At 40.6% G+C, this 12,293-nt stretch overlaps 1 protein-coding gene across 1 annotated transcript in view; it reads right to left on the reverse strand.

Annotated features, from left to right (window-relative positions):
• The window catches only part of LOC144782986 (uncharacterized), a 606,463-nt gene that overhangs the window by 572,578 nt on the left and 21,592 nt on the right, over positions 1 to 12,293 (reverse strand). The window contains exon 2 of the mRNA XM_078662199.1: positions 3,053 to 3,074. Coding sequence (XP_078518325.1) covers positions 3,053 to 3,069 — 17 coding nt within the window. The 5' untranslated portion in view covers positions 3,070 to 3,074. The remainder of the gene's footprint in view (positions 1 to 3,052; positions 3,075 to 12,293) is intronic.

The following is a 12,293-nucleotide window of genomic DNA, read 5'->3' on the forward strand; positions in this document are numbered from 1 at the left end:
CAAACCCTTGGTAGGGCTGCCCACCATATTACAAGTGTTTCTCATGTCGAGCAGGCGTTTTGTTTACGTTACCACACCAGTGCCTCAGAAAATGGGCACCGCAATGGGAACACCAAAACCAGCTCCTGCGCGGTATGGACTGTAAAGACATGTAGTGCCCCCATGCATAAACCCCATAGCCCTGAAGCACAAGGGAACCCTGTAGGGCCCCTTGGTTTCCTCCCTGCCACAGCTTCCATGGAGTAGGAACTGCCATGAAAACTGTGATGGAAAAGAAGATGTAATATGCTTGGCGGGACCGCAGCATCCTGCCAAATATATTGCGGCCTCAAACCACCATAACACCACCAGGGAAAGGTGGTTGCCTGGTGGCTGCATTGGTGCTATGGCAGTCCAACTTCCCTAATTGTAATAGAGGCACTTAACGCATCTTAACCAATCACTCCATAAAACTCCAATAACAGTGGGTACCCCCTCATCGATAAAATAATGAACATAATTCTAACGTTTACTAGGATTCCTTGCTTTGGTGACCTCAAATAATGAAACCCATTGTCTGTAGTTAGTAGCACATTTTGTCTGAAAGATTTAACTCTTAACAGAGCTCCCAGTTAGATTACCTCTTGCTTTTATTTCAAGTCATTGCTTGCCTGCTTATTTTTTTTCTAGGAACTTATTTGAGGAGAGCTTCTTTTTATTTGTGTCATTAGAATACAAAGGGTTTCTCAAAGGGGATACTGTTGTTTTTGGTTTGCTCTATACAGGAGGCATTTCCCAAAGGTAGTTATGCAAATCAGTGACTAACATAGATCAGGTAGTCTCGCAAACAAAGGGTTTAGCAGTTGGGAGTTAAAGGCTGTATGCTTCAAAGGAATCCATTTTTGGGGGGCTTTATAATTAACTGTTAATTCATAGGTGACAACTATTTTGTCATTTTCAGTCTCTCAACAACAGAAGGATTATCTATTCCATGCAAAAATGGGCACAATGAATGGTGATTCACCATCAGAAGTGATCATTACCTGATATAACTACGATTTTAAAGTCCAGTATGTATCTTAAAGCTTCTATTAAAACTGGAGTGTAGATGATGAATACCTCTTGGTGTGCTCAATTGAGAATATATTGTGGAGCAACAAAACTAAGGGCAGCAGTCAAGGCTTCTGAAACCAACGTATCCACTTCTGAAAGAGGTGACTGCTTTCTGGAATGTCCTAGTAGGCATTATCAACTAATCCTTGTTTAATTCAACCCCAGAGTAAATTAGTATTATATCATTAGTTAATATCAGTTAATATTATTGATGTCCCTTCAATTATGGTGTTAAAATGAGACAAGCACTCTTAGGGTCCGAATATGGGTTTTGGTGGTGCGGGAGAAGGAGGTAAGCCACCACCGCACCCCTGCACTGCCTAGACTTGCTCCCACCTGCCTGCCAGATAATGACTTAAAAGTGGTCTGGTGGGCGGCATGGCGGCATGGCGGCCCGCGGCGGTGCCTCTTACAAAGGCGGTGGTGCCTTTGCAAGAGGCACCACAATGGGACAGCACAACAAGGTTCCTGCACGCCATGGACTCTAAAGCCGGAATCCATGAGGCTATTGTTGTTTTGTACTTTCTAAAGTGTGATCCTCAGGTAGGAAGTTAAATAATCAATGAGCACAAAATTAATAAATTCAATCTGCTTCACCTAGAACTTTCAATTAGAAGTTTTCAGGCAGCAGACCTCTGGCAGAAATCGTTCACATATTTGCAGATGAAATCTTTAATTATAAAAGTGACAAAAATAATATCCTTTCAATGAGATTGCATGACAATGAAATAGAAAAAAACCATATTCATGGCAGATATGATTTTAAGGCCAGAAAGATTTAAGCCTGCCACTGCTATTTTATCATAAGTACAGACGGGCTGTACTTCATTTCTGTTTATTCCTACTTCTACACTGGCTGGAAGAGAACTGGGAAATTAAAGTGCCAAATGTGATCATCCCAGGTGGTTATCATTGGCACATATTTTTTTGTGTGCAAATGTCAAGATTTAGATGGTCACCGAAGGACGGTTGTGAAACCAGAATCTTTAATTGTGTGAATATTAGTAGGAGTATAGATGCAGTTATAGATTATTTGCACTACTTAGACCCTCAGTTGTTAACGTGGTTTATAAAATTCATAGACTTTGTACTGTAGATAAAGGACACTGATATTGCAGTTTGTAAGATTCACTGTGATTTTAATTTTGTGTATCGATTATTGCCCATCTTTCCATATGACTAAAGGCCGTTTTAGTTTCCGTAATTATCGCCACCATTGGAGCCTTGGCTTGGTTTTATCTTTCTGATTTTGTAATGGTCTTAACATGAAAATAAAATATATTGTGCCATTTACTCCGGCAAAAAATCGCTCTTGTAAGTAAAAAACTTTCACATGGGAAATAATACACACTTGTTTATTTGAGTTGCTTGCACCCTTATTTTCATTATTCTTTTGTATAGATCATATGCTCAGATATTTGTTAATTTAAATAAAGTAAGACGGTTAGAAAATTAAGGGAAAACGTATGACACCTCAGGAGTAGGTGATCACAAAGTTTTTAAAAAACTGTTAGGATTCTGTATCACTTTCTAGTGAATACAAATTCTAACATTAGACCAGGAAAATCGTATCAGAATGGGAAGAAATTAGTTTTATGCAACATAATCAATAGTTTAGCCACTCAGATCGATAATATCACTCTGGACTCCCTTACCTGAAACATGGCATTTACAACAAAATTAATCACTCAAGGAAAATATGTGCATTAGCAGGCAACTACAATTCAATAAAACCTATTACTTCTTCTTTAATATAACACAGCCATCAACTCACTTTAATTTGAGGAATCACCTTCTTTTGAATTAGAATCAAACACATACACTCCTCACCCTGTTTTGCAAACCGTAATCACCTATCCAATACGATTTATCTTTAATTCACTTTACTTCATAAATATGGCAATTCATTATCATGTTCATGCGAATAGGTCGACAGGTGTGACATAAGAAATATATTTACCATTTTGGTGGCTTCATGTCACCTAAAACAAAAACATATTTGTTAATAGTTGTAGTGTGCAGTCCAGTATCAATGTAAGCCTTAAATGTCATGATAATTCATTGGATTAATGGAGGTTGTACATGAAGGACTATGACAATGTCAAAAAGTTGAGCAATTTCAGGACAAACAGAGAGATACAACTAATACCTGTGCATGCCATCTTAACACTTTCGACTGTTTTCAAATTGACAGGATGTTTGACCTAAGGTATTTTACAAAAGATAAAGAATGGTATTATGTTTCAAGTATATGCGAAGTATTTCAGTAAGCGGCTGACTTTTTACCAGCCATCTAGATCACTGAGGTCAGCGTCGCAAGCCTTGGCCGCCGTTCCTGGTATTCGGCGTGTCCGTATTGGAGGCCGTTCTTTCAGATGCATGGCACCACAACTGTGGAATTCCTTGCCTATCACTCTGAGAAAGACTGGCACATTGCTAGCTTTTAGGAAAGATCTCTTGGCTCTTCATTCAGTCGATCTGGTCTTTCTCTTCCTGCCCCGCTCCGCATCAGGTTAGAAGCGCCGGGACACTCCTCGGAGTAGCTGAGCGCTATACAAAACACGCAGTAACATAACATATTTTTGTAATTATTTCCATTGTGCGATTTTTTAACATAATGTATATTGTTATGTTTTATGCTATTAATTTATTTTTTTGGTTGTTTGAATTTCAGGGAATCGGGTGGGAAGTATTTTACATATATTTTTTAAAGTGAGCAATTATTATAATGTTCTGTAAACTTTTATATGACAATTTCGTCTTTTTAGTTCTTAATAATTTATACAAATTATATAGTGTTAAAATGTTTATATATGTTGCTGGACATATATTTTAGGTTTTTACCATTGTCTATAGATAGAATCTTGGAATCTGAGACCATTATGAGAAATGAAAAGAATGAGTAACTTCAGGAAGAATATCTTATTAGTTCATAATTCAAGCATATTTACTCTTTGGCAGCATAATCCTCCTTGTGTGCTATAAAACTATTTAACCATTTTACCTGACGTGGAAATAAAAACAATCAAGCAGCATAATGGAGTGCCCCTAACTGATACATATTATTATTGGCACTGCAAATTAATTTTGGAATAAACCTAATTAGAAAGTGAGGAATATATCTGTCAGGTCCATAATAGCATTATTTGTAAGAATCGAGCAATGTGGTTCGCCCACTCTCCTGTTGAGCCCCGTACACCCCTAGTGATTAGAATAGATGAAAAGCTAAACAGCGAGAAAGGGAAAGTGGAGAGAGAAATAGCGACACTTTATTACTATTGAGTGCTAGGATCGATTGGTGTCTATCTGGAGTCAAACGCATAGTTAGGTATGCAGCTGTGTGTAAGAGGTAAGAGTGTATACAAACAGAGGAATAGGGATAGAGCGGAGGCAAACTTAACTGCCCCCAATAGGGATTCAGATATGAGTTATAATTACAAAACAAAAGGCAGTATGACAGTGAAATGCCTAGGATACCTCTGATTTCTCTTTCACTTCTCAGCTCACTGCATGTGAATAGTTTCCTAGGTGAGCTAGACTACAACAGTACAAAGAAATGTAAAGTATATGCATCCAAAGCATAGAAGTGAGTATGTGCATAGTACATCATCAAATATTCACAATGCTCTCTCCTGCAATATTCTGCTTTGGTTTTTGTCTCCCTTGTCTGTATCACACTTCATTCCAAGCATTGTTTCATGCTTATGCTAGAAATTGGGAAAATCCCCCAAAGCACTTGCATTGTGCCATGCATAGGCATTGAATGCAAGTAGCCATATTAAGTTAGTTCTAGAAAATTCTGTTTCTGATCCTTTTGTCGGGGCTTACTCCTGGTGTCCAACGTCAGGTGAGACTGTGAGTTTACTTGAGAACTATACTTTGTCTCTTTTTTGTTGTAAGCAATATTTGAAAGTACTGTTGCCTGCAGGTTGAATGATCATAGGTGTGGCAGCCAAAAAGTTCACGCATCCATCCTGAAAGGTACACATTTATTTTTCATTTTTATTGATTTTCAGTTGCCAGTAGTCCATACAGTAATTCCAACCATATTGTCGACCTATTACAGATAGGCATATAGATTATGTTGACCTCGGGATATATCACATTGGTCAGTAAGGGTAAGACAACAGGCACTGATAAAAGGTAGGCAAGTTGGAGAAAATGGGGCATGGCCAATTTAGTGAAATGAGTTCCAAATGGTCATAACTCTTGATGAGTTTGAAGTCAAGTTGAAGCTATGGTGCTCCAGTGGGAGCCTCACTTCACCAGTAGATAGTAAAATCAAAGCTCTAGAAGTACTGCTGCGTCTCCTCCTCGCCTACCCTCAAATCACAAATGCAGGATGGGATTTGTCTGAGGGGACCAAAGGTCATCATAGGAGCAAAGCAGCAGTGATAATGACAGGGATTTATTTTGAAATGGGTTCAAAAGCGTACGTTGTTCTAGCTAGAATAATGTTATTAATGGATTAGTGATGTTCTTGTGAAAATAAAGGCGTTTAACGCTGATAAAACAATGGTGTCACTGGAACATTGCCTGTTAGGCAATCCCCCATATTCCAAACAAACCACCCATGTTTTTCAACCTCATCAAATAGGTTTTTTAATACATTATTTTATTTCTTTCACACCAGCTCTATATAACCGTGGGAACACTATTGAACATTGCTTGAATGTACATTGAAATTAGTATTATGACTATTAAACAATGGTTAGCTGCTTGTTTTACAGTCACTATCACATCTTGGTATAGTTGTCACAAATAGCTCACCTTTGATTTGTTCTTAGTCAATTTCCCATATTTTGGTTTTAATTACATTTTAAAAATGTCTGTCTGTGCTCATAAAAAAAATGTATGCTACATGGTTCATAGTTGGAGCTGAAATGATACTTGGTAGTTGAAAGTATTTCTTATACACTATCTTCAGCAGGAGTAATCTCTCTAAGGAACAGACCTAAAAGAATTGTATTTTCTTAATTAACTAACAAATAATATTGATTCAAAGCAATCGTCTTTGCTTGTTGATAGTAACGATGATCCATTTTGTAATAATCTTAATTTAGTCAGTGATAATGCGTTTAGTTGCGATATTGAACACTAAGGGCCTCACTACGATGTCGGTCGGAAAGCAAACCGCCTGACTCCTTTTCGGAATCGGTTCTGACCCACAAGCGTTAGGCGGGTCCTCCCAACCGATTATGATTCTTTCAAACACAGTTCGAAAGGTCTCCTATTGACTACAATGGGAGCCTGTGTTCCAACCGACAACACAGGCTCCCATTGAAAAAATGGGTGGTTGTAGAAAACCCTGCATCCTGTTGCGGGCACCCCATGGCCCCCAACTTGAGGCCTCAGGATGAAGGAGGCATGTTAGGAGCCCCCAAATTCAGGTTCCAACAGCCTTTCCATGTCGAACAGTCTGAGTCTGAAAGACTGTCTGAATCTGACATCGTAAGCTGTTGGTCAGAAACGCGGTCCGTAGAGCTGTATATTTTGGCTTCGACTGACTCGGATTCTCCGAATGCCGGTCAGAACCGATTCAGTTACCTTTCCGACCGCGAGCTTCGTAATTGGTCAGTCAGAATTGTTTGCGACTAAGGGGCCGATTCTGATGTCTGGAGTCCATCTGGCATTGGTCAGGAACTGTAACCGAGTGACCTCCTGTAGTCAGTTACAGCCCTGGAAGTACGATGCAACCAAACAATGTTTGGTCGCATGCCTGTACCTTTCAATGGAAGCATGCATTCCGAATGGAATGCACGCTCTCATTGAAAGAGCAGAGGTGTAGTTCATCCCTGCATCCCGTGGCAGGCACCCCAAGATGCCTGTCAACGGGTACAGGGATCAACAGAGCGCCACCATAGGTGCCCCCTAGGCTGTCATTCGATGGCCTTGCACCCATGGGGGCCCTGCTGGGGGTCCCCAAAGCTGTTTCCCAATGCTTTTCTGTGCCAGAAAGGCCAGCACAAAACGGAAGTGGGAAACTGCCATCGTAATCCCTCTGCCGGAAAGTGCTGGCCGGTGGATTACTGCAGGGTTTCCGGATGGCGGAAGGGCTCTCCGAGCTAATCGTAAGCCATTCGGAAATCCGAATCGGATTCCCTTCTGACCGAGCCCATGGAAATGGCTCGGTCAGAAGGGAATTCGAACAGCGGATTCCGATGCGGGCAGGAAGGCTCTGATCGACGGTTGGAGCCCTTCCTGCCCACATCGGAATCGGGTCCTGAGTCGGGCATACAGGTTCCGACATGGTTTAGGGGAATTTGATTGCCATTCGGAGGCTTCCCGACCAACATAATAATCAGCCCCCAAATGTTTGTTTCTAATTCTCAACGGTTATTGATATTTCTTGCTCTGGTTTGTCAGTACATGTCGTTGCTGTGTTCCTTCCTAAGTTTTTCATTGGTTCCAAATACCAGACAAGCAAAGCTTCAGACACTTTGTGGATTATGGTTCTGACAAGTGAACGAAAACTCCGGAACAAATTGAAGAATTTGAATACCATGTGGTGGAAGACTAAATAATTTATTGGTGAATGCGAAATTTATATTTGGTTTAATACTCAATAATGAGTGTGCAGCCTATCTCAGATTTTCCTCAAATCAAAATGCAACCCAGCCCTATCAAATATTAGGCACCTGTCTGCACAAACAGGGCACTTAATGCATGGGTCATGTCCTCATCTCACTTTCCCTCTTACGGCAAAAAATGGTTTCTTCAAATTGAATTCTGCCTATTTACAAAAGGTTGCTTGTTTATATACAGGAATTGGCTACTTAGGAACAGGTTCATGATTTGTTTGTATAAGTACATTATTTAATGGATACGTTTAGTCAGTTAAAACACACACAAACAACTTCTTGTCCATGGGAAGTTCTTACACAGAAAGCAACCAGCACTCTTTATACAAGTTTATACAGAAGCTTCTAAATACCACAACCAACCACCATGTTACTGTACAGAGCATTCTAACTGGAGAGATATTCATCTCACCAGCTCAATCACACCCTTACTGTATGGCCCACACTAAATATACATCTTGGCTTTTGACTGCACCAACCACCTCCTTACTGAACCAGCTAACTGTACAAATTGACATCCAGCACCACAATTTGGATTCCAAACGCAGAACATCTCTCAATAATAAGGTGTGGGGAAAATATAAAAAGCGTTAGCTAAATTCAAAGTGGATTTTGGAATAAAATACTCATAGCAATTAATTATTTGTAAGCTATATTGGCCGCTGATTAAATTGATATGGGTTGTTTCATTAGATGTGGAAAATTGCTGGCACTGCAATCTGACTTTTCGTACTTACACTTATATGTTGTGGCAGTGTGAACAAGTAGACCCCTTTGGAAAGAGGTACTAGATCCTTTGTACGAAAATAGATAGATGAATGTTGATCTTATTCAAATATTTTGCTAATAAAAGCACATTTCTTCTGGTCACATTTTGTTAGTCATTTGTGCCCAGATTGTGGCTAAAAACAAAGATTATGAGCATAGAAGTCAATTCTAGCTCCTATAGTTGAAATCTAGATTTTAGAATGTATGTATGTACGTGGCATTTCAAAAGTGCAAACCTAGCCACTACGCAGTAAAGTGCTTATAACCTAAAAGTCAGACATACAGCCAAAAATAGATTGAAGGGGTAGCTGGGTTATAGTAACAAAAGTGGACTGTTGTTGCTTAGTGGTGTGTTGTTAAAGTGGTACATTTTCAGCACTTTCCTCAAATGTAGCTGGGATAAGCAGTGCAGGGCTGGTGTTCATGACCTGAGTAGCAATATAAAAAAGCTGGTTGATTTGGTTTTTCTTAATAGTATTTCTTCAGCTTCAGCCTGCTGGTACCTGAGTCTGAGTGTGCTGTAACCTCCTGAAGGTGTTAAGCTTGTTGGCCAGACAGGCAGAGATGCCTGTCATGATGGCTTTATTGAAAATGAAGCTGGATTTTAAGATGGCAGGGCTAGCAAGGTAAGTCAATGGAGATCTATCAAGGTCTGGGTGACATAGTCACATTCCTAGAGGCCCAGGATGAGGCATGCTTCAAGATTTAGGTTGCACTCATTCGTTTTTCAGAGTGGACTCTGGGTGGTCTTGGCAACATCCAAATGCATTTGTATGATGGTTTGAACCACCTCTCAATGCTCACTTTCTCAGAGGAATCGTTTCGTATCCTTTAGTGCTGACACCAGGTGGGTGGCCAGGGTGAATCTGATTAGCCTGACGTGTGCTAAAGTTGGTGATTCTAGGTTTGCATTGTTGAGCCAGGTTTTGACTATTTATGGACACTGGGGCATATTACCAACAACTAGCGATATTTATCGCTATATGCGCTTAGCGACTTTTTTTTATCGCTGCCTATCGCTGGATATTTTAGCTGAGAAAACATGCTGTTAGCAACGTTTTTCTCCATTGCGCTAAAATATCCAGCGATAGCGGCGTAATGCGAGAATATCGCTGAGAATACAGCGATATTCTCGCATTAGCGACGAAATGCTCTTAGCCATGTTATCCACCTCCCATTGGATAACATCGCTAAGAACTGGTCAGAGGCAGGCGTTAGTTTTTGGCGATAGCGGGAATATTTCCATCGCTACGCCAGCCTTGTTAATAGGCGATAGCGACGTTATCGGCTGCTTTCAGTCGCTAACGGGTTGGGTACGCCCACTTTGCATGTCATTAGCGATAAATATCGCTGACATGCAAAGCGGGCCCCAAACCGCTCGCTATCGCCTTCAAGCTGTCGCTAACTGCTGTTAGCGACAGCTTGATAATAGGGCGATCGAATTTTCACCGCTAAACCGGCAAAAATTGCATATCGCCCCCCTTGATAATATGCCCCACTGTTCTTAGTGAATAGCAGGAACTCTGTTTCGATGGTGTCACACTCCTGCTAGGCAGTGGATAGCCAGGTCTAGATGAAGTACAGACTATGTATTAAATATCTAAAGGAAATGGGGACTTTCAAGCAAAATTGTGTGTCATCTATGTATTAGTGAATTTACATGCTGTTATCAATGAGGACAGACACCTAGGGATCAATGTAGTGGTTGAAAATTAAGCAGGAAAACATGAACTCCTGGGTGACAGGTGGTGGGAATCTTCTGGGGCCTGCAGGTGCCTATGTGAATGAACTGGTGGTGGATTAATTTGTATGGAATAGCCAGTGAAAGACATTGCCAGTGAATAACATTCATGGCTTAGTTAAAACCTGCTTGTTCAGAAAAAATACAGTGCAGCTAAATAATCAAACCATGGCTATAGTCCTAACTCAAGTCTCAGAAGAGAATGTTTGAGTCACCACACTTATGAATATAACTTCACAGACTGATGTGATAATATAGATCTTTCTTTTAATGAATCCTGAAACCATACAGAACGAGAACTGCTACTGATTCTACCTCTGTAAGAGACATCTGGTCTCATCATAGTGGAGTGGAGTGGTGTGGCTCACTGGTTAGAGACGGCAGACCCGGTAGCAGAGAACGGCCCGGGACCAGGGTTCAATTCTCGACGTGGCAGGGTTGTGGACCAGCGTCAGCGGACTCGATAATTCTCGCCTCGGTGCCTACTCTAACCAGGGATCACACTCGGCAACTCTGGGCATTAGCTTGCCCCATCTCTACAACAGCCCCCCACATTCGCCGGGGATGCCTGGTTTCACCTTGGAGATACCCAGTAGGGACCATCTCACAGGGATAGCCAGGACGGGTTCCCCAGCGGTCTACAGCGCCACAACGCCTCAGGGCAGCAGTGCGCTTTACAAGACACATACATTTACATCATTAAACCGACTTAGTAGAAAAACCATTCTGCTGTTGCTTTTCACTTTCAAGTTGTATGTGCCAGATGTTCAAATCACTTTTACGGTAGCAAACGGCTCAATTCTCAGAATAAGACCTTTTTCAACCGCAAAAAAAGCTTTTTGGTATTTACAGACTTCAAATTGTGATGCAATAACACATCACCAAATCGCAATTTGTGTTTGCTACCAAAGACTAATTCGGCATTTGGAAGGTGCATCTCTTCCAAATATCAAATTGGAGAGGTATGTGTTAATGTTTTGCGATTGAATTCCGGCTACATAACAGTAATATTTTACTACTAATTCGAAACCTGTGGTAACCCATTTGCAAATGGAAAGGGATCCCATGGGACCCCATTCCCCATTTAGAATGTGGAACAAAATATTTTTTAGGAGCAGGCAGTGGTTCTGTGGACCACTACCTACTTTAAAAAAATGAAACATAAATGTTTCCTATTCTTTTTTTGAAACATGTCACATTTTGCTTTAAGAAAGATGGGATGCATTTAATAAAAAGAGTGCTTTATTAAAAAGCAGTCTTAAACATGGTGGTCTTCTGACCCCAACAGGTCTCCATCCCTTTTTAGCTGCAATTCCTATTCGGTCACAAATTGCGACCTACCTCATTAATATTCAGGAGGTAGATCAAGTTGCAATCAACTGAGTTTAACTATTTTAAAAATAAAACTGTCCTACATTAGGAATAGTGATTTTCGAATTGTGATTTGGTAAGAACTGCAATTTGGAAATTGCAATTCCTAATGTTGACACATCAGGACCTACGTTCATGATCCATCCCCTCAACGTGTGTATCACAAGCTGTTTCTAATGTAATTCACTCAGTTTTGACGATAGAGCTTCCATTATTAAAGGAGCCACATGCTGCATTGTGAGTTACCAATCGTCATAATTTTCAGAACCATAAAGTACTGAGGAGATAAACTACATTAATTCTAAGGACAAATACCTGCAAATGCAGCATGGTCGATTTAGAGATCTGTGCCCCAAATGGCCATAACTCTTGTTTGAGGCATCCAGACTGATTTGGAGTTGGTCTTGCCATCTAAAGTAATTGTGATTTTTTTCACTGCAATTAGAACCTATTGATGGACTTTCCCTTTCCCTTCTTCACGTGTGCTAGCTTCCTGCCACAGAGCTCTGATTATTTGTCTCGCTGCACACAGTGCCAATGAGATCTGTCTGCTTGAAAGGAATTATGCAAGGAATACATTTCTGTTTTGAGACTCACTAAAGTATACCTCCGATATCTGCAAGACTTCTTGCGGTAGTGCATATCTGGGTGTAGATACTCATCAACTGAAAATCGATAGGCCCCACTCAGTGTCCTATCACTTCTGACTAGGACCAGGGAGTTGGGAAGCACCATGTAAA

Source organism: Lissotriton helveticus, chromosome 9 (genome assembly GCF_964261635.1).
Source record: "Lissotriton helveticus chromosome 9, aLisHel1.1, whole genome shotgun sequence".
Lineage (NCBI taxonomy): Eukaryota > Metazoa > Chordata > Amphibia > Caudata > Salamandridae > Lissotriton > Lissotriton helveticus.